Source organism: Suricata suricatta, chromosome 3 (genome assembly GCF_006229205.1).
Source record: "Suricata suricatta isolate VVHF042 chromosome 3, meerkat_22Aug2017_6uvM2_HiC, whole genome shotgun sequence".
NCBI classification, from domain to species: domain Eukaryota; kingdom Metazoa; phylum Chordata; class Mammalia; order Carnivora; family Herpestidae; genus Suricata; species Suricata suricatta.
In genome coordinates, this window is record NC_043702.1 from 130,268,831 (window position 1) to 130,295,833 (window position 27,003).

General features: G+C 36.5%; 1 protein-coding gene across 1 annotated transcript in view; it reads right to left on the bottom strand.

Annotated features, from left to right (window-relative positions):
* The window catches only part of HMCN1 (hemicentin 1), a 436,837-nt gene that overhangs the window by 154,720 nt on the left and 255,114 nt on the right, over positions 1-27,003 (bottom strand). Inside the window, exons 34-39 of the mRNA XM_029935183.1 lie at positions 26,208-26,377; positions 24,869-25,023; positions 12,978-13,101; positions 4,450-4,551; positions 3,479-3,655; positions 1,030-1,181 (exon numbers count right to left, since the gene is read on the bottom strand). Of these exons, the coding sequence (XP_029791043.1) occupies positions 1,030-1,181; positions 3,479-3,655; positions 4,450-4,551; positions 12,978-13,101; positions 24,869-25,023; positions 26,208-26,377 (880 nt within the window). The remainder of the gene's footprint in view (positions 1-1,029; positions 1,182-3,478; positions 3,656-4,449; positions 4,552-12,977; positions 13,102-24,868; positions 25,024-26,207; positions 26,378-27,003) is intronic.

A 27,003-nucleotide genomic window follows, 5' to 3' on the forward strand; every position in this document is an offset into this window, starting at 1 on the left:
CAGGCTCTGGGCTGGATATGGGGCTTAAACTCACAAACTATGAAGTCACGATCCGAGTTGAAGTTGGATGTCCGACTGGCTGAGCCACCCAGGCACCCCTCTATATTTTTAATTTTGAGTCAATGTAAAGCACTTAAATGCTTTCTCAGACTCAAATTTCATTTCTTATAATGTTGACTTTCTAGTTTTTCTTACTTTATTATTTCATGTTTTTGTAAAATTAAATATACTCCATATGGCTCTCTAATTCATTAATATTTCCAAACATTTAAATATAAATTTTATAAGGAAATTCTGGTTTTTATTGTTGGTCAACATTTTTTTTTGAGAGAGAAAGAGAGAGAGGAGGGGAGGGGCAGAGAGAGAGGGGAAAAGACTCTCAAGAAGGCTCTGCAGTGTCAGTACAGAACCTGACATGGGGCTCTAACCCATGAACTATGAGATCATGACTTGAACTGAAACCCAGTTAGATGCTTAACTGACTAAGCCACTCAGGCACCCCTTTTGATCAACATTTCTTTGTGCAAGGTATCTTTTGGGGTGGTGGCAGGGAATAGAGATGGGGAGGTAGGGAGAAAATAAAACAAATAGGGGCACCTGGGTGGCTTAGTCAGTTAAGCACCTGACTCTTAGTTTTGGCTCAGGTCACGATCTCATGGTTCCTGAGTTCAAGTCCTGTGCTGGGCTCCCAGCAGACAGTGTGAAGCCTGCTTGGGATTCTCTCTCTCTCTGCCCCTCCCCTACTTGTAGACTCTATAAACAAATAAACAAACCTAAAAAAAACAAAAAGCCTAAAACAAATAGTCAATATATAGTACCTACATATGAAATAAAATAATTCTTATATGTAGTGGGCTTTATTGTTTATAAATCCCAAGTGTGACTATGGTATTTATGGGTGTACATGTATGTGTATGTTTTTAGATAACATTTGTTATATCTTATTTTCCAAATCTTAATAGCTTTACCTGTTTGTACTGTATTCAATAATCAGGTGGCAGATTGCCCTGAAGAAATGACAAAGAGTACCTGAATCCCATCAGTGAAACTAGAGACAGGGCTCCCGTCTTTCAACCAGGTCAGACTTGGGGCAGGGATGCCTCTGGCTTCACATTCTAACCTCACCAGGTTGTTAACCACCGCTGCCACCGTGTTACTGCTGCCAGAAATCGATGGGGGCACTGAAAAGAAATAAAAAATAAAAGTTATGTTAACATTACAGAGTATTTTACTTCAAAACAATGAAAAGTAGATATAATGCCTATAGTTGTATTTTCACATGTGGGTTTTGGATGGCTTTGTTTTGTTTTGGAGAGTTCTTTCATATCACTTATTTGAGAGTCTAAGCATAGCTAACCTTTGAGACAAGTAGGGCAATTATCAATATTTACAGTTGAGGAAAGCTGCTTTGCTTAGGAAATTCAGTTTTTAACACCAGAGTGTTTTTATTTGTGGATTTCCAGGTGTGTGTGTGTGGTCCTCCACTGTATCCATGACTACCTCAACCGTCTTAAAAGCATTATTAGAGATAATAACTTGAAATGTTTCTTTCACCAAAACCTAGGATTTTGATAGACAATATGTACAAATAGGACTACTGTCATAAGCTGATAAAATCGCTGATGACTATTTCAACAAGTCATCTAATTTTTAAAATTTTAATGATTTATTGTCAAGTTAGCTAATAGTGTATACAGTGTAGTTTTGGCTTCAGGAGTAGGTTCCCGTGATTCATCCCTTATATACAACACCCAATGCTCATCCCAACAAGTGCCCTTCTCAGTGCCCATCTCCCATTTTCCCCACCCCTCCCACCCCTTACCCATCAACCTGTTTTTTCTCTGTATTTAAGAGTCTCTTATGATTTGCCTCGCTCTTTCTTTATAACTTATTTTTCCTTCCCTTCCTCTATGGTTTTCTGTTAAGTTTTTCAAATTCCACATATGAGTGTAAAAATATGATATATGTCTTTCTATGACTGACTTATTTCACTTTACATAATACCCTCCAGTTCCATCCATATTGTTGCAAATGGCAAGATTCCATTCTTTTTCATTGCCAAGTAGTGTTCCATTGTTTATATATGTTACATCTTCTTTAGCCATTCATTAGTTAACGGACACTTGGGCTCTTTCCACAATTTGGCTATTGTTGATAGTGTTGCTATAAACATTGGGGTACATGTGCCCCTATGAATCAGCACTCTTGTATCCTTTGCATAAATTCCTAGTAGTGCTACTGCTGGGTCACAGGGTAATTCTAGTTCTAATTTTCTGAGGAACCTTCACACAGTTTTCCAGAGTGGCTGCACCAGTATGCATTCCCACCAACAGTGAAAGAGGGTTCCCCTTTCTCCACATCCTAGCCCAATACCTACTGTTTCCTGAGTTGTTCATTTTAGCCACTCTGAGTGGTGTGAGGTGATATCTCAGTGTGGTTTTGATTTGTATTTCCCTGATGATGAGCGATGTTGAGCATCTTTTCATGTGTCTATTAGCCATCTGGATGTCTTCTTTGGAAAAGTGTCTATTCATGCCTTCTGTCTATTGCTTCACTGGATTATTTGTTCCTAGGGTGTTGAGTTTGGTAAGTTCTTTACAGATTTTTGATACCAACCCTTTATCCCAATCTGTTGGTTGTGTTTTAGTTTTGTTGATTGTTTTCTTTGCTATGCAGAAGCTTTTTATCTTGATGAGGTCCCAAAAGTTCATTTTTGCCTTTATTTCCCTTGCCTTCAGAGATATGTCAAGTAAGAAATTGTGGCAACTGAGGTCAAAGAGATTGTTGCCTGTTTTCTCCTCTAGGATTTTCATGGCTCCCTGTCTCACATTTAGGTATTTCATCCATCTTAATTTATTTTTGTGTGTGATGTAAGAAAGTGGTCTAGTTTCATTCTTCTGCATGTTGCTGTCCAGTTCTCCCAGAACCATTTGCTAAGGAGACTGTCTTTTTTCCATTGGATACTCTGTACTGCTTTGTCAAAGATTGTTGGCTGTACATTTGTGGGCCCAGTTCTGGGTTCTCTATTCTTTTCCATTGGTCTATGTGCCTGTTTTTGTGCCAATACCATACTGTCTTGATGATTACGGCTTTGTAGTAGAGGCTCAATCTGGGATTGTGATGCCTCCAGTTTTGGTTGTCTTTTTCAACATGACTTTGGCTATTTGGGTTCTTCTGTCATTCCATACAAACTTTAGCATTGTTTGTTTTAGCTCTGAGGAGAATGCTGGTAATATTCTGATTGGGATTACATTGAATATATATAAGCAAACTTAAGCTCAACAGCATATGAAACCAGAGAATTTTAATAATAGGAATCAGAAAAATAAAAGCTTTCATCAGTTTTAGAACACTGCACCTTTAAAAAAAGAGGACGAAACACACTATGTTAAATATTTACGCTAAAATTTTATAGAAGCACTTAATCATTTTGAACACATTTTTTACTCAGAGGGAATCTAGGAGAAGTTGTACTAACCATGGACCTGTAGATTGTAAAACAACTCTGTCGCTCCAGCTGAGTTGATGGCCACACATTTATATATGCCAGCGTCAGTGATCTGGGCACTTTCAATATCAATGATCTGTCCTCTGTTCAGGAAAGTCACACTGGTGGACCCTGAGAGTGGATGATTATCTTTGTACCATGTAATAGCTATAAGGGGAAGGAGAGAGAAGCCCATCTCTTTAATTTCTTTCTTTCTTTTTTTTTTTTTTTAAGTTTGATACCACCAATTAGTACTTAACCAAAATAGTAATATTTGCTTTTTTCTTCTGCTTGTCATTGAAGTTTAAACAGTTTAAGAATCTCTTTAGGACTGGTTTTGAGGAGGAGGTAACCCAAAGAAAAACACGAATAGCCAAATTAATGTAAGAGTCCTAAAAATGAAATTATAAAACAAATATTCTTTTTATTATCTCTCATGTATCAATATTGTTTGACAGCAAGTCTATTTCTTTTTGTTTATACTCCTCTCATATATAAAAACTGTCTATGCATTTCATCAAAACCAATGACTGTATATACTATTAGCCTAAATTGATCCATATTGATAACTTACTAGTGATGAGAACCAACAAAATAATAGTCTCATCAAATGGCTGATTACTATAATCAATTTGACCTAGAGAAAAAAATATAGTTTTCAACATAAATGTATAAAAAATACCATTGTGAGTTTTGTGGCCACAGAAAGGACAATAAGAGGATTATTCCCATATTTCAATATTTACATTGCTCAAATGTGTAAATTATTTCATGGAGTTAGAAGCAATGAAAATTCAGAAATATCATCCATCTCATGATATCCTTATCAACACTTTACCCTTGAAATATATTCTATAATCTTTCCTTTATTAGTAATTACTATATTGTGCTCATAAACAGATTTAGCTTTTCCCAGAAATCTTAAAATGTCCATAAACTAGAGGCTCCACAAGTAAACCCACCGGGTAAGGGGTTGCCAGCCGCCTTGCACACCAGTTGAATAGGGTTGTTCACCACCACCGTCTCATTCAGCATCTTCCCAGCATCCTCCAGGCTGGGTGGTTCTACAAGACACCCAAACAGATAATTCACATGGGGAGGATATTTAATCAAAAACTAGGTCTTCAATGGAAATTATCATTCATTTCTTCCTCTCACATACCTATACTGATATGCTTGGAATAAATGTAAAGTATACTATTAAGTAGAATTGGAGAACAGAAAAAAAAAAAGATTCCAATAACTCTTCAGGATCATCCATTCCTCTGTGCCCAAATAGGAAAGTCCTCAGAATTGTGGATTAAGTTAAAGGACTATTTTTTTTATATTCCAATTAATCTGATTGGTCTGATGATGAATTGCCTTTAAATAAGAAGTAAGCTATCCCATTTAAACTATTCTGGTGATAGGAAAGCAATATTTCTCAAAAATCTGACTTGATCTTTGTATAGTAAAATCTTAAACCTCAGAAAAATTAGAATCTTGGCTTTTTTTGGTTTATTGCAATATTTTCTTTTGACAAATGTTACAATTAAATCATTAGCAAAATAAAATAGAAAACTCTATTTTTAATTTTAACTTTTTAAAAATGTTTATTTTGAGAGAGTGTGTATGCATAAGGGGGGAGGGGCAGAGAGAAAGAGAAAATCCCAAGCTGACTCCACACTGTCAGCACAGAACCTGACACGGGACTCGATCTCCCAAACCATGAGATCAAGACTGAAGCCAAAATCCAAAGTCCAAGGCTTAACTGACTGAGCCACCCAGGCACCCCTATTTTTAATTTTAAATATTATATATAATGCTACTCTATGATTTAGTGTGCACACAATAAAGTAGGAATTGAAAAAGTCCAAGAGGCATATAACAAAGCTACCCGCTTTCTTATGCTTGATAGGTCACAATTAATGCTATATGCATTGAATAATAAAGCAAAATTTGTTAAAAAGCATGACAATTTTGAAAAAACTAAAAGGAGTAGATTTTAGTGTATTTTCTCAGGAATTGACTATCGTGAAATAAAAATTAAGTTTAAGGAATTAGAAAAATAAAATTACCCATCCAGATTGTGTATGTGTATATGTGCATTTATAATTAAGAAGAAATCTACTTTTTTTTCAAATGCTAATGGAATATTTTCAAAACTGACTACATATTAGGCCACAAAATCTCAATAAAGCATTTATAACTACCACTTAATAAGACTATAATAAAAAGAAGTAGAAATCAAAAACAAAAACATAAAGCTCCTTATAGGAGGTAAGTTCATTATAGAGGAACTCAAGACAAAAGTATATGATTACAAAAAAATAAAATAAAAGATTGATTACAATTAAAACATACAGGATGTCACCTAGCTCGAAGGTAGGTGAGGATGTCGTACTCAAAGGAAATCCTAAAAGTCCCATTAACATATTAAAAACTAAGAAAATTAAAAACTAAGAAATAATAAAAATAAATGTTCTAAGCACATTCAACTGGGAATCCAATAAAATAGACCAAAAGACATCAGGGATAGAGAAATAATAAGAGTGAAAGCAGAAGACAACACCAAAGGAAACAAACAAGCAAAAACAACAACAGAAGCTGGTTTTCAACAAATTTAAAATAAAATCTCTCCTCAAAGACTAACTGTCTTGGTGGGTTAGATCGCTGTATTTCTGGAGGTTCCTAAAGGCAAAGCCTACAACCCACTACTCCTTCATATCTGTATCCATTTAACTCTGTGTTAACCCTTCCTGTTTGAAAGCCTAGTTTGTTTTCTGCACTAAATTCAGAAGAAAGGACAAAGACCTTTAAATAGGTCTATCTGACTTTTCCAAAAAAAAGGAAAAATAGTTAGTCCGTGGCACATTCCTTCCAAACAGTTATTTAAGTACTCACTTGAAGCCTTCTGGACTGAAGTGATCACTGAAGGCTTTGACAGACTATGTAGCTGCTGCAATAAAACATTATGGTTAAGAATAAGAAATGCAAGAGCTATGGAGTGGGTTGGCTATTTTTCACTCCCCTAGAGAACTTAAAGGAAAAAGATTAGACGTCAGCAAGAATGGCAAAGAACTCTAAAAATCCACTCCTCCATAAAAGAAATAAGAACACTGGAAAATTTGTCAAAATCAACTTTTTCAGGACTCTGGAAATTAACCAAAGACTTGCAACAATCCAAGAAGTGTTTATTCGAGAAAAATAGTTAAATCTCATTAAGAACAGTGAGTTTCATGGCATTTTTATCTCCTTTTCATTCCCACCATTCTCTCCCCCGCTCAGCAGTAACCTTGAAAACAAATAGCCTAGCAACCATGGTGAAAAAAAGCAGCAGATATTGAAAGAAGCAGAATGGGTCTGGGGCTACCTAAGAGCACCATTCCTAGAAAACTGGCACTGTTTGACCTCTCTGGCCCTTCCCTGGAAATCCACACTCAAAGGGCTTGTCTTTATTCAGTCAGATTCAGAGTTTGCTCAGTGCAAACAGCCTTTTCCCCAGGGGCATGGTAATGTCTGTAAAAACAGACTTCACGGGAATTGCTGAGAAAGCTTACCATATTAGTTTCCTTTTGCTTTCACAACAAATTGCCTCCAACTTGATAGTTTAACCATACAAATTTATTATCTTACATTTCTCACTAGGTTAAAACAAATGTCTCAGAAGGGCTCAATTTCTTTCTGTAGGCTGTCGAGGAAAATCGATTTCCTTGTCTTTTCCAACTTGGACACATACATTCCTTGGTTTTCGATCTCCTGTCCTCCATCTTCAAAACCAGCAATGGAGATTTGGGGCAGACTCATAAAACCCTTTTATCCTATCACTCTGAAGTCCCTCCTCTCTCCTCTACTTTTGAGATCCTTCTGATTATACTGGCTACACCTGGACAAACCAGGGAACTCTTCCTATTTTGAGTTCAGCTGGTTAGCAACTTTAATTCCATCTGTATTCTTAATTCTTCTTTGCATGTAACCTAACATATTCACAGGTTCTAGGAGTAGGATGTGAACAAACAAAAAAACCCAGCAACAACAGTGACAAACAACAACACTAATTATGGAAAAAAGAGAATATGCTTTCCAGAATTGCCACATTATTTTTTTATTTAAAAAATTTTTTTAATTCTAGTATACTTAATGTTCAGTGTTATATTAGTTTCAGATGTATAATATGTAATTCAATAATTCTGTACATTACTCAGTGTTCATTATGGTAAGCATGCTCTTAATCCCCGTCACCTGTTTCACCCATCCCCCGACCCACTATCCTCTGGTAACCATCAGTTTGTTATAGCTCTATAAGTCTGTTTTGTTTTGTTTTGCTTATCTCTTTTCTTCTTTGTTAATTTGTTTTGTTTCTTAAATTCCACGTATGAATGAAATCGTATGGTATTTGTCTTTCTCTGACTATTTCCCTTAGTATTATACTCTCTAGATCCATCCATGTTGTTGCAAATGGCAAGATTTCCTTCTTGTTTATGGCTAATATTCCATTATATGTGTGTGTGTGTGTGTGTGTGTGTGTGTGTGTGTGTGTATCCCACATCTGGGTACACAAATTGAAGGAAATTCAATAATATCTCAAAGAGATACCTGCACTTTCTTGTTCACTACAGCATTATTCACAATAGCCAAAACATAAAAACAATCTAAGTGTCCAACAATGGATAAATGGATAAAGAAGATGTGATATATATATAATTCTCTTCTAGCAGTTAAGGAATTATCTTGCAATTTTGAATTTAGGTGAACAGTTTTAGACAGAAACATTCATGGGGCGCCTGGGTGGTTCAGTTGGTTGAACGTCCAACCTGGGCTCAAGTCATGATCTCACAGCTTGTGGGTCCATGCCCTATGTTAGGTTCTGTGCTGACCGCTCAAAGCCTGGAGCCTACTTGGGATTCTGTGCCTCCCTCTCTCTCTGCCCCTCCCCTGCTCATAATCTGTCATGGTCTCTCTCTCAAAAATAAACAAACATTTAACAAATTTAGAAGAAAAAAAGAAACATTCATAACAATATCTTAGGTTAACAGTAAGATGTCTGTATACTCCAAGCAGGAGGTAAGATGTCGGCATACTCCAAACAGGAGGTTGAATTCCATTCAACTTATTGGTTTTTTCTCTATTCTCCTTCTTCCAAAAGCGCATTATCATGCCAAACCCACAATACCTTCTTCTGAACATATCATGGGCTAGACTTTACTTATGACTTTAATTACTCACAGGCATAAATTGACTCTTTCAAATCGTGGTTAAATTCAATTTAATACATAACTGATATAAAACTTAATTAATCCCACCTAACCGCCAAAACTATGATATAGTGAGTAATAAATTTATTAATACTGAGAAAATACTTGAGTTCTAAACTCAAGTTATCCAAAAAAAGAAAAAAGAAGTTCCTCACAATATCCCCAAGTCTCCTTTAGGTCACAAGGGAGCTATTAAGCAAAACACAGAAACGATAGAGGAACCTTTTTTAAGTGGGTGTTAGCAGATGTTAGCCAAGCAAATACTTTAAAATAATAAAATTAAATTAAGGGGTGCTCTACTAATGTTTTCACCAGACAACTAGTACAGACCCAGAATGATTCCTGGCCAACAGTAAAGGCATTAGAACTTCAGATATATTTGTTAAAATGTTGGTGCTGGGGAAGGGCCAAAAGCCAAATACGTATTTGGCCAAAACAGTTGGTAAGCTACCATTTACAGATAGTAACTAGAAAACAGGCACCAGCCTGAGCTTGTAATTGTAAGCACATGGAGTCTTTCGTTTATTTCTCCCAACAGCCTCCCAGATTATAGTATCATTATTCTTCCCATTTTACAGATGAGAAAACGAATCTAAAAAGTTAACATCTAAGCCTATTATCCTTATGATATTTCTCGGCAGTAGAGGGACACAAATGAAAATTAAAACCCCATGCTTTTCACCATAACATGCCACTTCTGGGTGCTTCACCCTGGGTAATAGTTCCTAGGACATAATTAAGTACAGATGTAATGAATGCTTGAGCTATTAGGACCCCAAGAAATCATCTGCTTGTGGCAACATCTGTGTCACTTGGCAAATATCTGAGGTTTAGATAAAATTTCATAGTTTGGCCTACAGAATTAGAACTTTAAGAATTATGAAACTTTGATGATCAAAAAGGACCACCTACTGAGAGTCTCTGCCTTCTATAAAAAAGAAACTTAGGGGAATCACAAGAATGTTCCTCTCCTCATGATCATGACATAATCTTCTAGTCCAAGAGACCATCCACCCTTACTTTACCTTTTGAAAACATGTTTTCCCAAGCTTGAGAAGAATGAAAGAATCTACAGTCTTTTTTATAAGAAAGGAAAATATTAAACAGTTGGAAAGCCGAGGTTTTTAGGATTGAATACTTTTGGATGACAATTATAGTAAATGCTCATTTGCTGGATGTGTTACCCCATAAATAGAGATTAGGACTAAAATAAATCCTCCCTTAGAAAGCAACTATAAGATTGGTTAAGTAAATTAATTAAAATACTAACTTAAATGATCGCTACTTCTCTCTAGATTTTTCAATGTCCCCCTTAATATGTAGCACCAGGATTAGTTACAATTCTTGAGCAGCATTCAGAGAGCAGGAGTATAAAAAGGCTGATTCCTTTCTTGTTGATACTGTTTCTAATACTGACTTCTAAGATTATTAACTTTATTATGAAATTGAATGAGCATAACTACAGTAGTTACAGAAAGCCATTGATCTCTCCAATATTTCAATGTGTAATGTCTTTAAGCCACTTTTCTCCCACCCTATTCGTATGTAGTTTTTCATATCAGATTAACTTGCTATTTTAACCTCTGAGACTATTTTCAAATCTATTTAGAAATTCCTACACTTTTTGTTAACATCTCCCACTCTCACAGAAGTTAGAAATACAAGATTGAAGAGGACAGAACAAGTGTGGAGCCACTTCCTCCAACAGGACATGGCTGTCAAGAGTGCCAAGATGATACGTTAGCTTTACGTCCTGATTCCTGGACAGTAACCAACCATTTCCTGCCCGGTTGATTATAATCAATATTAGATTAGAAGTCCATTTCATCATTTATTCTCCTTTTCAGATTGACGAACTCTATCTTACCTCTATTCCATTTGTGATTTGTATCAAGAAGACTGTTTTATATGGTCCATCCAATTTGGTAGCTTTTCATGAGTACTTACAATGACTAACCTTCTGTTCTTTTCCTTTTCACATTAACTCAGATGTCTTCCAGCTTGCTACCCCCTCCCTGACTATTTTCCATGCACATGTGTACCCTAATTACAATCCTTGCTAACATATATTTTGTTACCACATTCAGAAATGTAGGTTTATAGTTATGTTTTCTTAGGTATTGACTTTTTTTCTTTCTGTTGTTGCTTTGTATTTGATGGGATCATGGATTTCTTTCATGAATTCAGATTTTCAATCATTTTTGTCTACATTAGTAAGTCTCTAAGCAAGTTTTTAGAGTCTGGGCCAATGTTCCTCTAGGTAATGGCATACAGACCACTTGCATCAGAGATGTTGGTTTGGGTGATCTGAAACTGGGCCCAGGAAGCTGTATTTTTAACGTGCAATACATATGACTTTTACAAACATTGAAGTTTGGGAGCCCCAAACACTGAAGTTTTGTTCTTCCCAGCTCTCAAGACATACATTCTATTCTTCATTTAAGAATTTTAATCAGGTCTAGAGAACAAAAACATCTTTCTTTTTGATAACGCCCGAGAGAGTAAAAGCGGGAGGTATTTTACATCTAATACCTCAAAACCCGGAAAGCACTCTGCAAGTCAGATACTCAGAGAAATTAAGTGGTTTGCTCAAGGTTACAGAGATCACGGTTAGCACAGAATTTAAACCATAATTGGCCTGACTCCAGGGCCCGACTTGGTTGCATATCATGGGAGCCTACCTAACTCTTTCCTTTTAGGCAACAATGGAGACAAAGACAGAAACTGCTGGAAGGGAGAAGACAAACAGCCTGTAGGAAGAGGGGAGGAGGAGCATGAGGGTGGGAAAAGGGGGAAAGGAGAGCAAGCCCGCCCACACCACACTCTTAGATGGTGGTGAAGTCTCAGCATGTGCTGGAGACAGCTGCCTTACAGCACTAGGAGGAGACAGAGGCCTTGTGGGGACAAGGTAAACATGAGGCAACTTCAGGGCCAGCAGGGTCAGCCTGTTCGCAAACTCTCAAGCATGGCAAACCAATTCCGAGAGAGTTATAGTCAGATATTGGTCGTTAAGTTAATTACTAACTGAAAAAATACAGGCCTTCTTAAGGAACACAGTCTGTGCATATGACATCTGTAAGTTTGGTGTTCATATTCGGGGAATGGGGAAAAAGAAATGGGTTTATTAGAAACATTTAGGGAATTGACGATCTGAATCTTTTAATTGATTGATTTAGGTAAAATATGTAAAGAAGTCGATTAGAAGAATTCAGTGTCCAATTTAAATATTTTCATTCACCTACTATTTATGTTTTCATTTCTTAAATATTTAATGACTGTCTACTAATAATGTAACTGGAATCAAGCTAGATGCTGTGGCATCCTTTTAGGTTAAATTGCTCAGTAAATGCAGATTGAATATATGAATGAATTAATGAAGAATATATAAAATGAATGAATAAAGGGTTTAACAAACAATCACATAAATTAGAGAAAATGAATCAGGTATACATGGAGATCCTGGATAGCTCTCTGCAAATATACTTGGCTGAATTAGGAAAGTCCAAGCCTACAATTCGCGACCTTTTCTGATGAGACTCCAGAGATCTGAAATCTCACATTCAAGGTCAAATATGCTTTCAAGTTTCTGTGAAGCTATAATATTCTGAGGATATTCCATGGCCACCCAGACTTTTTATTAAAAAACATGAGAGAAGATCCTGAGTCAAGGATAGCTTCTGCTTACAAAATCCCTCTTACAGGCAGGAAAGAAAATCACAGAAAATACTAAAGCACAATTCTGCATCTCTTTATAACAAAAGTTATCTGTACAACGTTATTAGTCAACAGAGTACAAATAACTAAAAACACAGGGTAGTATATTTATTTATGAGCTCTAGCACATCCTATTTGACAACCTTAATATCTTAACTGATACTTTGACAGGGGTGCCTGGGTGGCTCAGTTCATTAAGCATCTGACTTCAGCTCAGGTCATGATCTCACAGTTCACGAGTTTATGCTAACAGCTCAGAGCCTGGAGCCTGCCTCAGATTCTGTGTCTCCCTCTCTCTCTGCCTCTCCCCCACTCATGCTCTGTCTCTCCAAAATGAACAAACGTTAAATTTTTTAAATTGATACCTTGACAAACTGAATGTCTTAATATGAGCAATTATAATAATGTAAAAAAATTAGGTTTTTTTCATATAGGCTAAAATAAACACTTGTTTCTTTTATACTGTAATTTAGTAAAACTGAGTCATCATGTTAAAAAAAGGCCATAGAAATTCTTTCGTTAAGACATGGGAATGACATTACCTTGCACGTGTAGCTGAAGGTGCTGCTGTGCTTCTCCAGCTGCATTGGTGGCCACACACGTGTATCTGCCAGCATCTTCCATTAGGGCTCTGGCAATTTGTAACACTCTACCCGAAGACTGTATCTAATTGGGAACAGAAAGCATGGCGGCACTTTGTACTTTACACTGGACTTTAAAACACTTGCTGAGATAGACAAACTCATTTAAACTTATACTATGTAATTATAGTATGTTAATTATGCCAATATCTTAGATAGATTAGAACCAGGTCACTTCATCATACAAAAAAAGAGACTGATATGATTGAAAACTTTTTTTATTCATTAAAAAACACAAAATAAACTAAGCCCAGCCTGCTGGTACAGTCAAAAAACTTCACTGAACAAAAGACTTCAGCACTGGACTATGAGGTACGTGATGAAAATTTAAGCTACTTAAAAAAACACAGTCACATTTATGTAACACTTCATAAATAGTTTTAAAACAACAATCTTTTTTGATTAAATGGTCACAGGGGCCAGAAAAACAATAAAAATTACAAAATATGAGTAATGGAAATGCAGATAAATTTCTTCCTGACTGTTTTTCCTCATTTCTCTCTTAAACCTACTTGCAACTAGCCTCCACCATTTTGGAACTGGTAGTTCATGAGTTATCCTTTGAAACTGATTATTTAAAAGTTATCAGTAACTTCTAATCACAAGATCCAACAGAGTATGTAGTAACCTCACCTTCTCTTCCCCCATCTATGGGGTTTGGCATGATTGACCACCTACTCCCGGATCACTCTACTCTCTGGTTGTTGAAAATGTCCTCAGTTCTCAATCTCTATTTTCCTTCCATAAAAATAAAGCTCAGCTTTCTGATAGTTTTCATCCAAATTCATGTCTTCAGCAAAGAATCTTGTGCAGACTCCTAAATTTATAGCACTGGCCTCTTTTCTCTTCTGAGCTCCACACTCCGCGTTCCAGCTATCTGCTGGATGGGTTAGCACATGAAATTTAACATATCCAATAACTGTTTCCTTGTATCTCCAGACCTACTTTTCATTGCATGTTTGCAATCTTGTTTAATAGCACCACTACTCTCCAAGTCATCTTGATTTCAGAGCCCAATTTGACTTTCCTATTAAGTATACTACTCTATGTTTTTCAGATCCCCTATTTTCCATCCTCAGAACCACTGTGGGATTATAATAGTTCCTTAATTTATATTCCAGGGTCTCCAACCTCCCAAACTGTTCATCTATCTTATATACCACTGCCAGAATAATTTGTCTAAAATGCAAATTTGATCCTTTTACCAATTCCCCTTCAAAGCTCACTCACAGCTCCCCACTTTGCCCAGCATGAAATCCGAGGTTGGCATGCATAGCCCTCCAGGCTTACCACATTCTGACCCCAAATGATCTGCTCCCCATATACTCCCATGTAAACTCCTCCTTGACCCATTCTCCAGCCATAGTGTACTAAACACATTAAGCAGCACATTCATACATTAATATTCACTTGTAGACTTCTGCACATGACTCTTAAATGTCATAATTTTTTAAGAATCTGAACTAGGTCAGTTCTCTATTTTTTCTTACTCTTTACTCTCCCGTTAGATAAACTCATTCACATCCATGGTTTCAAATATAATTACTTGTCAATATCTCCAGCTAGAGCTCTCCCAAGAGCTCCAGGAGCATACATTCTGTGGTCTACCTGATCTCCACTTTATTTCAAAGTCAACTTACTCTCCAAAAGTTTAAAACTCAAATACAGTTTTGTCTCTAATATGGGGTGTACTCCTACCACACTGGATGCATTATAATGTGTATTTGTGTAGTTAGATTCCCCAAGTTTTCACTGATATTTCCCACTCCCTCAACTTTCATATGTAATTTTTCACTGAGTCATAATGACCGAAACAATAATTCTCAAATGTATCCATATATTCTCATCTTCATGGTCAGAATGTGAGTTCAAATTTCAATCTTCTCTCTCCTAGATGAGAAAGTCCTAACTGATATCCACACATCTACTCTTTATCTTCTTAAATTTATTTTTTGCAGTAAACTTGGCATATACACAGTTTCATGTGTACAACATGCTAATTCATACATCTGTATACAATACAAAGTAATCACCACGTCTTGTCATCATACAAAGTTACAAACTGTTTTACTTGTGATGAGAATTTTAAGATGTACTCTCTTGTTAACTTTCAACAATGCAACATAATATTATTGAGTATAGTCACAATGCTGTAATCCCATCCCCATGAATTATTTAATTAATATCTGGGACTTTGTACCTCTTGACCACCTTCACTTATTTTGCCCACCTCTCAACCCCTTCCTCTCTGGCAAACACCAATATGTTCTATGTGCATCTATGAGTATTGTTTTGTTTCTTTCATTTTTTAGATTCCACATATAAGTGAAATCATATGGTATTTACTGTTCTCCGTCTGACTTATTTCAAAGCATAATGTCTTTAAGGTCCTTCAGTGTTGTCACAAATGGCAAGAATTCTTTTTTTTTTTTTACGATTGAGCAATATTCCATTGTGTAGCTATATCTTTATATCTATATATACCTATATCATCTATATTTATCTCTATCTGTCTATGTCTATCATATCCACTTTATCCATTAGTCTACTGATGAACACTTTGGTCATTTCCATGTCCTGATTATTGTAAATTATGCTGCAATGAACCCATAGGTGCATATGTATTTTTGAGTTCGTGTTTTTGTATTCTCTGGATAAATACCCAGAAGTGGAATTGCTGAGTCATATGGTAACTCTATTTTTGATTTTTCGAGGAATCTCCCTACTGTTTTCATAGTGGTTGCACTAGTATACATTCCACTAGCAATGCACAAGGGTTTCCTTTTCTGCACATCCTCACCAGCAACTGTTATTTCTTGTCTTTTTGATCATAGCCTTCAAACAGGTCTGAGGTGATATCTTGTGGTTTTGATTTGCATTTCCCTAATCATTACTGATATTAAATAAACATTTTTTCATGTGCCTGTTGGACATCTATACGTCTTTGGAAAAATGACTATTTATATCTTGTGCTCATTTTTAAGTCAGATTACTTTTTTTTTTTTTTTACTATTGTTTGAGTTCTTATATACTTTGGATATTAACCCCTTACCAGATGTATGATTTACAAGTTTTTTCTCATTTAATAGGTTGCCTTTTTATTTTGTTGGTTGTTTCCTTTGCTGTGAAGAAGCTTCTTAGATTGATGTAGTCCTACTTGTTTATTTTTGCTTTTGTTGCCTTTGATTTTGGAGTCAGATTTAAAAATTCAATGCCAAGACTGTTGCTAGGAAGCTTACTACCTATGTTTTCTTCTAGGAGTTTTGTGGTTTCAGGTCCTACATTCAAGTCTTTAATTAATTTTGAGCTGATTTTTATATATAGTGTAAGATAGTGTTTTGGTTTCATTCTTTTGCATGTGACTATCCAGTTTTTCCAATGCTATTTACTGAAGAGAACATGCTTTTCCCATTGCATATTCTTGGCTCCTTTGTCATAAATTAATTAACCATATATGTGTAGGTTTATTTCTGGGCTCTCTCTTCTGTTCCTTTAATCTATGTGTCTGTCGTTATGCCAATACCAAACTGTTTTTGATTATTATAGCTTTGTAATATAGTTTATAACCAGCATGATGCCTACAGGTTTGCTTTTATTTCTCAAGATCATTTTGGTACTTGGGGTCTTTTGTGGTTACATATGAATTTTAGGTTTGTTCTATTTATGTGGAAGAGGCTATTGGAATTTTGATAGAAATTGCATTGAATCAGTAGATTGCTTTGGGTATTATGAACGTTATAACAAGAGTAATTCTTCCAACCCAAGGGCATGGGATACTTTCCATTTATTTATGTCTTCTTCAATTTTTTCATCACTGTCTTATATTTTCTTGTGCATAGGACTTTCATCTCCTTGTTAAAATTTCTTTTTATTCTTTTTTATGCAATTTTAAATGGGATTGTTTTCTTAATTTCTCTTTCTGATAGTTTGTTAGTGTATAGAAATGCAATCAATTTTTGCATATTGATTTTGTAGTCTGCAACTTTACTGACTTCATTTATTAGTTCTAACAGTTTTGGGGTGAAGTCTATAGAATTTTTTTATATATAAAATCATATTGCCTACAAATGGTAACAGATTTACTTCTTTATTTTCAATCTGGAGGCCTTTTATTTCTTTTTATTGACTAATTGTTCTGGCTAGGACTTCCAATCAATATTGAATAAAAGTGGTGAGAGTGGGGATTCTTGTCTTGCTCTTGATCTTAGAGAAAAAACTTTCACCATTGAACATGATGTTAGCTGTAGGCTTACCATATATGGCTTTAATTATGTTTAGGTATGTTTCCTCTATTCCCACTTTGTTGAGTGTTTTTATGATAGATGGATGTTGACTTTTGTCAAACGATTTTTCTATTGAGATGATCATATGATTTTTATCCTTCATTTGTTATTGTGGTATATTTCGTTGGTTGATATGTGAGTGTTGGAAACATCTTTGCATCCCTGGAGTAAATCCCACTTAATCATGGTTTATGATCCTTTTAGTGTATTGTTGAATTTGGTTTGCTAATATTTGGTTGAGGATTTTTGCATCCATGTTCATCAGGGACATAGGCCTATGATTTTGTTGTTATTGGTTTTGTTATTGTTGTTGTTATTTGTCTCACAAACTGTGAGAGCATGACCTAAGCTGAAATCAAGAGTTGGATGCTTAATCAACTGAGCCACACAGGCATCCTGATAGTTTTTTTTGATTACCGATTCAGTCTCTTTACTAGTGATTGGTCTACTCAGATTTTTTTATTCTTGATTTAGCCTTCAAAAATTGTATGTTTCTAGGAATTTATTCTTTCTTCTAGGTTGTCCAATTTTTGGTAATATAACTGTTCATAGTAGCCTGTTATGATCATTTGTATTTCTATGGTATTAGGTGTACACTCTCCTTTTTAATTTGGATTTAATTTATTTGATCCATTTCTGAATTGGTTTTGGTGAATCTAGCTAAGTTTTGTCAGCTTTGTCTTTTCAAAGAACCATCTCTTAATTTCAATAATCTTTTCTTTAAGTCCCCATTTCACATATTCTGTTATGATCTATTATTTCCTTCTTTCTACCTACCTTGAGCTTTGTTTTTCCTTATTTTTCTAGGTCTTTTAGATGAAAAGTTAGATTTCTTATTTGAGATTTTTCTTGTTTCTTGAGGTAAGTCTGTAGCTCTATGAATTCCCCTCTTAGAATGGCTTTTGCTGTAGCCAATTGATTTTGGTATGTTGTATTTCAATTTTCATTTGTCTTTGGTATTTTATCTTTTTTATCTCCTTTGATATTTTGTTGATGAACTTATTGTTCATGTTGTTTAATATCCACATATTTGTAATTTTTCCTGTATTTTTCTTGTAATTATTTTTCTAGTTTCATACCACTGTGGTCAGAAACTGTTCTTGATAGGACTTCAATCTTCTTAAATTTATTGACTTTTGTTTTAATAAGGGATTGATTCCAGAGAATGTTTCACATGCACTTAAGAAGAATGTGTATTCTGCTGCTTTAGCAAAATATTCTGTACATATTTATTAAGTAAATCTGATCTAATGTGTTAATACTGATATTTCTTTATTGACTTTCTGTCTGGATGATCTATTCATTGATTTAAGTGGGAGATTAAAATCCCTTGCTATTATTGTATTGCTGTTAATCTCTCTTTGTAGCTCTGTTAATATTTTCTTTGTATACTTTTGTGCTTTTATGTTGGGTGTATATATTTTTATAAATGTTAAGTCTTGTTGGATGATTATGAAATGATTATTTAGTGGCCTTTATCATTATGTAATGTCCTTCTTTGTCTTTTTTTTTTACAGTTTTTGCTTTAAAGTCTATTTTGTCTGATATAAATAGAACTTTATCAGACTTATCATTTCCATTTTCATGGACTATCTTTCACCATCTCTTCACTTTCAGTTATATGTGTCCTTACATCTGAACTAAATCTCTTGTAGACAGAATATAGATGAATCTTGTCTTGTTTTGTTTTATTTTGTAATCCATTTAGGCACTGTCTCTGTTTGATTGGAAAATTTAGTCCATTTACATTTAATTGTTGAATAGGGAATATAGTCGATGGCATTATAATAGCATTGTATGGTGACAGAAGGCAGCTATGCTTGTGGTGAGCACAGTATAAAGTACAGAATTTTTTAATCACTCTAGTGTACAACTATGTTGTACATCTGAAACTAATGTAACATTGTATATTAACTTCAACAAAAAATTAATTTTACTGTTTTGTGTACAACTATGTTGTACATCTGAAACTAATGTAACATTGTATATTAACTTCAACAAAAAATTAATTTTACTGTTTTAAAACAAGGAAACAACCTGCCCCCCACCCCTACCCAGTAAATTGTTGATAGGAATGTACTTATTGCCAACTTGTTAATGGCTTTCTGGCTGTTTCTGTAGTTCTTCTGTTCTTTCTTCTTCTCTTGCTTTCTTCCCTTGTGCTTTGATGACTTTGATTAGATTACTTTCTCATTATCTTTTGTGTACCTACTATAAATTTTTGCTTTATAATTACCATGAGGTTTACATATAACAACCTATATATACAACAGTCTATTTTAAATTGATAGCTGGGGCACCTGGGTGGCTCAGACATGTAAGCATCTAATTCTTAATTTCGGTTTAGGTCATGATCTCACACTTTGTGAGACTGAGTCCTGTGCTGGACTCTGTACTGACACCACAGAGGCTGCTTGGGATTCTCTGTCTCCCTCGCTCTCTGCCCCTCCCCAGTTTGTACTGTCTCTTTCTCAAACAAACATTAAAAAAAAGTAAATTGATGGTAACTTCAGTTTGAATTCATTCTAAAACTCTACATTTTTACACCCTCCCCATTGTTTTATGTTTTTGATGTCCCATTTGACATTCTTTTATTTTGTGTCTCCCTTAACTGTTTATTGTGGTGATAGTTAATTTTAGTACTTTTGTTTTTTAATCTTAATACTGGCTTTTAAGTAATTAAGCCACTACCTTTACTATGTATTTAGCCTTACCAGGGGTATTTTTTCTTTTGCATGTACTCTTGTTATTAGTTAGTACTTTATCTTTCCAGCTTAGAGAAATTCCTTTAACATTCTATTTTTGGTAGGACCAGTTTAGCGTGATGAATTCTTTTACCTTTTGCTTGTCTAAAAATCTCTTTACTCTCCTTCAACGCTGAATAATAATCTTGCTGGGTAGTTTTTCTTGATTAGAATTTTTTTTCCTTTAGCACTTTGAATATACAATGCCACTCCCTTCCAGTTTGCAAGGTTTCTGCTGGAAAATTACACTCTTATGGGGCAGGGGGCTGGTCCATTGTACCTAACAAGTTGCTTTTCTCCTGCTGCTTTTAAGGTTTTCTTTTTATCTTTAATATTTTACATTTTAATTATAGTATCTCTTCATGTGGATCGCTTTCAGTTCATCTTATTTAGTACTCTCTGTGCTCCCTGGACTTGGATGTTTGTTTCCATCCCCAACCTAAGGAGGTTTTTATCCATTATTTCTTTTTTTTTTCAATAAAATGTTGTTTTAAAATATTATGCTATCTTCATTTCTTAAAAATTCTTTTTTCTTTCTCTTTTAAATTTTTAAAAATATTTATTTATTTTTGAGACAGAGAGAGACAGAGTGTGAACAAGGAAGGGGCAGAGAAAGGGAGACACAGAATCTGAAACAGGCTCCAGGCTCCAAAATGTCAGAACAGAGCCCCATGTGGGGCTTGAACTCACAAACTGTGAGATCATGATCTGAGCTGAAGTTGGACACCTAACCAACTGAGCCACCCAGGCGCTCCCATTCATTATTTCTTGAAATGGGTTTTCTGTCCCTTTCTCTCTCTCTTTCCCTTCTGAAGCCCATATAATGTGAATATTATTCTGCTTAATGTGAATACTATTCTGCTTGATGATTGCTCCATAGGTTCCTTATGCTATCTTCATTTCCTAAAATTCTTTTCTCTTTCTCTTTTAAATTTTTAAAAATATTTATTTTTGAGACAGCGAGAGACAAAGTGCCAACAAGGGAGGGACAGAGAGAGGGAGACACAGAATCTGAAACAGGCTCCAGGCTCTGAGCTGTCAGCACAGAACCTGATGCGGGGCTTGAACCCACGAACCGTGAGATCATGACCTGAGCTGAAGTTGGACACCTAACCAACTGAGCCACCCAGGCGCCCCTAAAAATTCTTTTCTCTTTTTGCTGCTCTGTTTGGGTGAATTCCACTGCCCTGTCTTCCGGGTCATTGGTCCATTCCTGTGCTTCAGCAAATCAGCTGTTGACTGCCCCTAGTGTATTTGTCAGTTCAGTTATTGTATTTTTCATCTCCGTGACTTCTGTTTGGTACTTTCTTATCTCTTCTGTCTTTTGTTTAAGTTATCACTGTGTTCATCCATTCTTTCTCTGAGTTCGATAAGCATCTTTATGACCATTACTCTGAACTCTTTATCAGGTAGATTACATATCCCCATTTCATTAAGATCTTTTCTTTTCTGAGGTTTTGTTTTGTTTTTCTATTTGAGATATACTCTTCTATTTCCTCTTTTTCTTGAGTCTCTGTGTTAGTTTCTATGTGTTAGGAGAACAGCTATGTTTCCAGTCTTAAAGGAGTAGCGTTGTATAGATCAACCTCAGAATTCAACCTTGTCTTAGCTTTTGGTTGTCTTTCAGACCCTGTGAATGTCTACGTAGTCTGATTTATTCCCTTTTCTTTTTTAATGTTTATTTCTTTTTGAGAGAGAGACAGAGACAGAGTGTGAGTAGGGGAGGAGCACAGAGAGGGAGACACAGAATCTGAAACCAGCTCCAGGCTCTGAGCTGTCAGCACAGAGCCCAATGTGGGGCTTGAACTCATGAACAGTGAGATCACGGCCTACGCCGAAATGGGCCACTTAACTGACTCAGCCGCCCAGGCGCCTCTAGCCTGATTTATTCTTGATAGATCTCAGTTGTTAAGGGTGTTCCAAGAACACCCATCAGTGTTCCACACACAGATTTTAGTCAGCACCTGGTTTCAGGCTGACTCGAAGCCGAGTCCTCAGGCAGCAGCTTTTAAAATATACACATGGGACTGCAATTGTAACCCCTGCTGGCCTTCAGACCAGGGGATCTGGAGGTGCTCCCTGGGTGACAGTTGCAAAAACTGGGGCTTCAGATGTGTATTTATGCTCCTTTCTGGGAGTGAGCTGTATAGAGTGAGGCCAAGGGAGAACACACAGGTGGTGTCTCCCTCTATGTTTCCTGAGACTGCCTTCAGAGCCTCTACACGTACGGCAAACCTGAAACCTATCCCTCAGGTTGAAGCTTGAGGAGCAGTGGGTGGGCCTTTTTCACCAGCTGACCAGGAGTATACTCCAGTTTACTATCTGTGCAATGCCTAGGGCATGGTAGCCTGCCAAGAACTGTTTTTCTGGTTACTGTTATAGTCCCATAGGGCCCTGGAGCAGCAGCTCCTCTGGCCACTAGGTCCAGGCATTCAAGGGGTATCCCCTGTGCTCGCCTGCCAATTTTAGAGAGGCAGTGGGAGAGTACTTGAGGTGGAGCATGCCTGCAGCTTTAGCAAGGCCTGGTGGGAGTGCTGGGGGCAGAGCACAGCTTCCACTTCAGCAAGGCAGAGGGAGATTGCTGTGTCTGTTCACATCTGCCTTTGTTAGCAAGGTAGAGGAGAATGCAAAACTGGTGCCTCCCAGGACCTCTGTTCCTGGAGAAAGTCCCTACTGGTCCCTGTCCCTCTGGCAGATGCTTTAATTAGAAAGTGAAGTGGTGCCTGGGTGGTTCATTGGGTTAAGCATCTGACTCTTCATTTCAGCTCAGGTCATGATCCATGGTTCATGAGATTGAGCCCTGCATCAGGCTCTGCTCTGACAGCACAGAGCCTGCTTGAGATTCTGTCTCTGTCTCTCTCTCTCTCTCTCTGCCCCACCCACCTCAAAATAAACAAAATAAACATCTAATAAGAAATTAGCAAATGAATCTTCACATAGAGTCTAGGTACTTTTTAAACCTTTGCACTAGGTCCCAGGGCAGGTAAGTCTGCATGTGAGTCATCTAAAAGAGGTATCTCAGATTCCTACAGTCCTTTGGGTCTCTTGGATATAAGGTCTAATGGTTTTCAAAGCCAGACGTTTTATGGTTCATCTCTCCAGGACAGGTCCCAAGGGCTGGAACGCCTGATGTAGGCCACAGACCCCATCTTCCTTAGGGAGAAGACCCAGACCTGTGAGATCCCTCCCTGTTGAGAGTCGCCATGCCAGGGGCGTGGCTTCTGGCAAGACCGCATCTCCGCCTCTCCTACCCATCCTGATGTTGCCCTTTTCCCTTTGCTGTGGAGGAGCTGTTCAGCTAGTTTTCAGATCTGTTTCAGAGAGAGCTGTTCCATATGTGGCAGTAGATTTGGTGTCTGTGGGAGGAGGTGAGTTCAGGATCTTCCTATACTGCTGTCTTGGACCACCCTTGCCCACATATCTACTTTTAACTCTTTCAATTTGTTATCTTATAGGAGTCTGGTAACTATTTAAAGTGAAAATTTGACTATGTCACTCCTCTCTTAAAACTCTCAAAGATCTTTCATGGATTTGAGTACAAATAAAATCATTAATATTACTTAAATGCCTTCTACCAACTCTTTGGTCTCCTTGAATACCACCTCACCTTGCTCTCTGTTCTTCAGTCCACTGGCTTGCTCTCAGATCCTTTGGGAGTGTCATGCTCTCCTTTATTTTAACTTGCTTGCCCATGCAAATCTTCTCTGAATTCCCCTACTCAGTTCTCTTCCATTAATGCACCCACTCAGCTCCTGTGTATTTTTCAGATCTCTGCTCAAAGACTTTCTCCATGAATTACCCTCATGCCTAAAGCCATTCCACATCAGTTCTCATACTTCTCCATATTTTCTCTTAAAATTACTCGTTATGGTTTCTAATTAAACTTTTATGCACACACACACACACACACACACACACACACACACACAATGCCTATCTCCAAGACAAACAGTTATGTACCAGCAGTATGCTTTAAGGCTGCATAATGAATCTCTTACTAGCACAAATGTATAAGATTAATTCCACAGGACTTGAAATAGGAATAATAAATGAGCAGATACCCATCACTTGTATTTGGAAAATAACTCAGCACATCCTTCATTATTGAAAACTCACTACACGCAAAGTTCAAGCCCACAGTAGTCAATTAACTTGATCCTAGGAACAACATCTATTAATTCAGATTTTTAAATGCATTGCTTAGATTATCTAAGTTTGAAATATCTTTATTTGTAAATATGTAATGAGGTAAAGTTTTATGCCAGAGATTGTAACCAGAGTGAAGGATACAGAAGTGAACTTATTCAGACTGAGTCTCTGTCCTCTTGAAGCTTATAAACTAGTTAAAATATTTTTTTCAAGACTTATTCAACTTAGGTGTATGTAGATATAATTTTATCTCAATCTTAGTCTATGGTAAACACATTGTGGATACTCTGAGTCAGTATGAATGAACACCATTCATTCATCCATGAAACACCAGTTTTTCAATAGTTAAAATAGGCATACATCAAAATAATAAAAATACGAACCAATAAGTTAAAATCAACATAATTATGATTATTAGTCTTTAATTAATTCCATTCTTCAAATCAAAATATTAAGTTAAATTCTAAAAAACTCTAAGGAAAACACATATTGTTTTAGTAAATTTTCTATAAAATCTGTCCCACAGGAAAATCTACAGCTAGGAAAGAAGAATGTGATAGCTCTGGGAAGATCTATGTAGATTTCACATTTTGGGCTAAGCAATATTGATACTTACTTTGAGATTTCCTTGGGCAGTGTTCACAGGTTGGCCATCCTTTAACCATGTAATAGACGGATTTGGAATGCCATTGGCGATGCACTGCAAAGTGACAGGCTTGTATTTCACTACGGCTCTCTCAGAAAGACCTGAGGATTTGATTGTTGGAGGTACTGGATTTAAGGAAGGAAAGAAGGGAGGGTGGGAGGGAAGGAAGGAAGGGAGGATGAATGGATGGAAGGACGGGCAGGGAGGAAGGGAACAAAAACCATAATCAGTGGAGTCAAATGCTTAGAAATCTGGACGTAAGAACCTGAAACTTTAAAATTTGGAAAAGGGGAAATTCCTATTTTAACAAACAATGAAAAAAATTTTATCTCACGCACTTAATGTATAGTCTTCAGCAATTTTAGATGATGTATTTCTTAACTATGGATTTCTAATTCTCCATAGAATAAGTAAAATATATTTATAGCAACTGCAATCCACATGTATGTTTGGATTACACCTCTTGGTGTGTTTTTGCAATCTATTATGATCCTCCCTTTCTCCAGAACCACCTCATTAAATCAGGGTGGATTTCCTGTACCTGTATTTATTACTGTGTGACTCTGACCCCAGTAAGACTGACTGAATACAGAATGGTAACTTGGCTTCAGCTGCCAGATTCCCTCCCTCCAGAACTCAATTCCAGGGAATTGAGACTGAGAAACAGAGCGATATTTCATCACAGGATTGAAAAAGCAGTAAAAAAAATCCGGTGGACAGAGGGAAGAATGCTGATGTTCATAGAAACCTCTACTGGGGGTTCCAAATGGCTCTGCCATCTCCCGGTTCAGCTCTCCTTTCCCAGTGTCTGCGGACAAGTGAGACACATGGTACCTGGCACAGGGGTGCCTTGCCGCTACACTAGTGGTTCTGGTCCTTCTGCGCGCGCTCCGTAAGTACTCTTATGGGCCCTGGATCCCACAGAATGCCTTTACCCTCTATTCTGGAAATGACTTTATCACACTCCTTCCTGTTTTGACTAAACTCTGGAGAGCGGACCCCTTTACTTAGAATTTGCTGCCTGCCTATTCTGTCTTATTTGGTCTCATTCCGCAGACCCTGGTATTCTATGCAGAAGACACTAACATTTGAATTCTGTATATTCATTCACATAGGTCTCTTGGTTAAGTCTCTGTGTTAGGAAAGTGCCTTCTAATCTGCCATATAACTTAATTCAAATTCATATCCTTTATATAACTTTCCATAACTCAAGATTTATCCAGATTACTGAGTTACCGTCTGAATGAAATAATGACATAGTGAATAAACTCATTTTAAATGTAATGCTCCGGTCTCTTCTTCAGCATACCATGAACAGTAACTTCAAATTCCTTTTTATGGTCGCCAGCAGTGTTTGTTGCCACGCAGCGATAGAGCCCTGTGTCTGACACTTGAGCCTGGGCAATGACCAATTTGCGTCCGTTTAGTAAAATCTTGAATCCATCCCTCTCATCAATTAGTTGTCCATCTTTTAGCCACCTATAGAAACAAGGCAAAATGAAGTCTGAAGATAAGTTTTAAATAACTAAGTTCCTAGAGATATGTGTAAATTTGTGTGTGCGTGTGTGCATGTGTGTGTGTGTGTGTGTGTGTGTGTGTGTGTGTATCTTGGAGGAACTAGAACCATTTATATATTAAAATGTTTCTATACATACACAGACAAATACATTATCAACTATATTCGCCATATTCTCTATTTGCCTATTCTATAAAGGGAACTCTAATGGGGAAAAGAAAAAAGTAAGGCTGCTCTAATACACAAGTTAGCATATTGTTGGAGCCCCAGTAGCTGTGTGTTTTCTTCATTCTTCTATTAATGTAAGGAACAGAAAGGGGCAAACTGTATTCACCTAAGTAGTATTCACTTCTGATGTTTAAATAATATTAACAAGCAGTGACTACATTCGTAAAACATCTATAAAATAAAACTGTGAAACCAGATAGCATTATATATTTTTTTCATTTCTCATGAGTTATCACTTTCCATTTTCCTTTATAATCATATGTGAACATATTTTATTCTCTTAGTTGACTAACTGTTTCTTTGCATATCCTGCACCTTGGAAAGGAAAGGTTAGGTATTCACAAAATGCTTTGTTAATGAA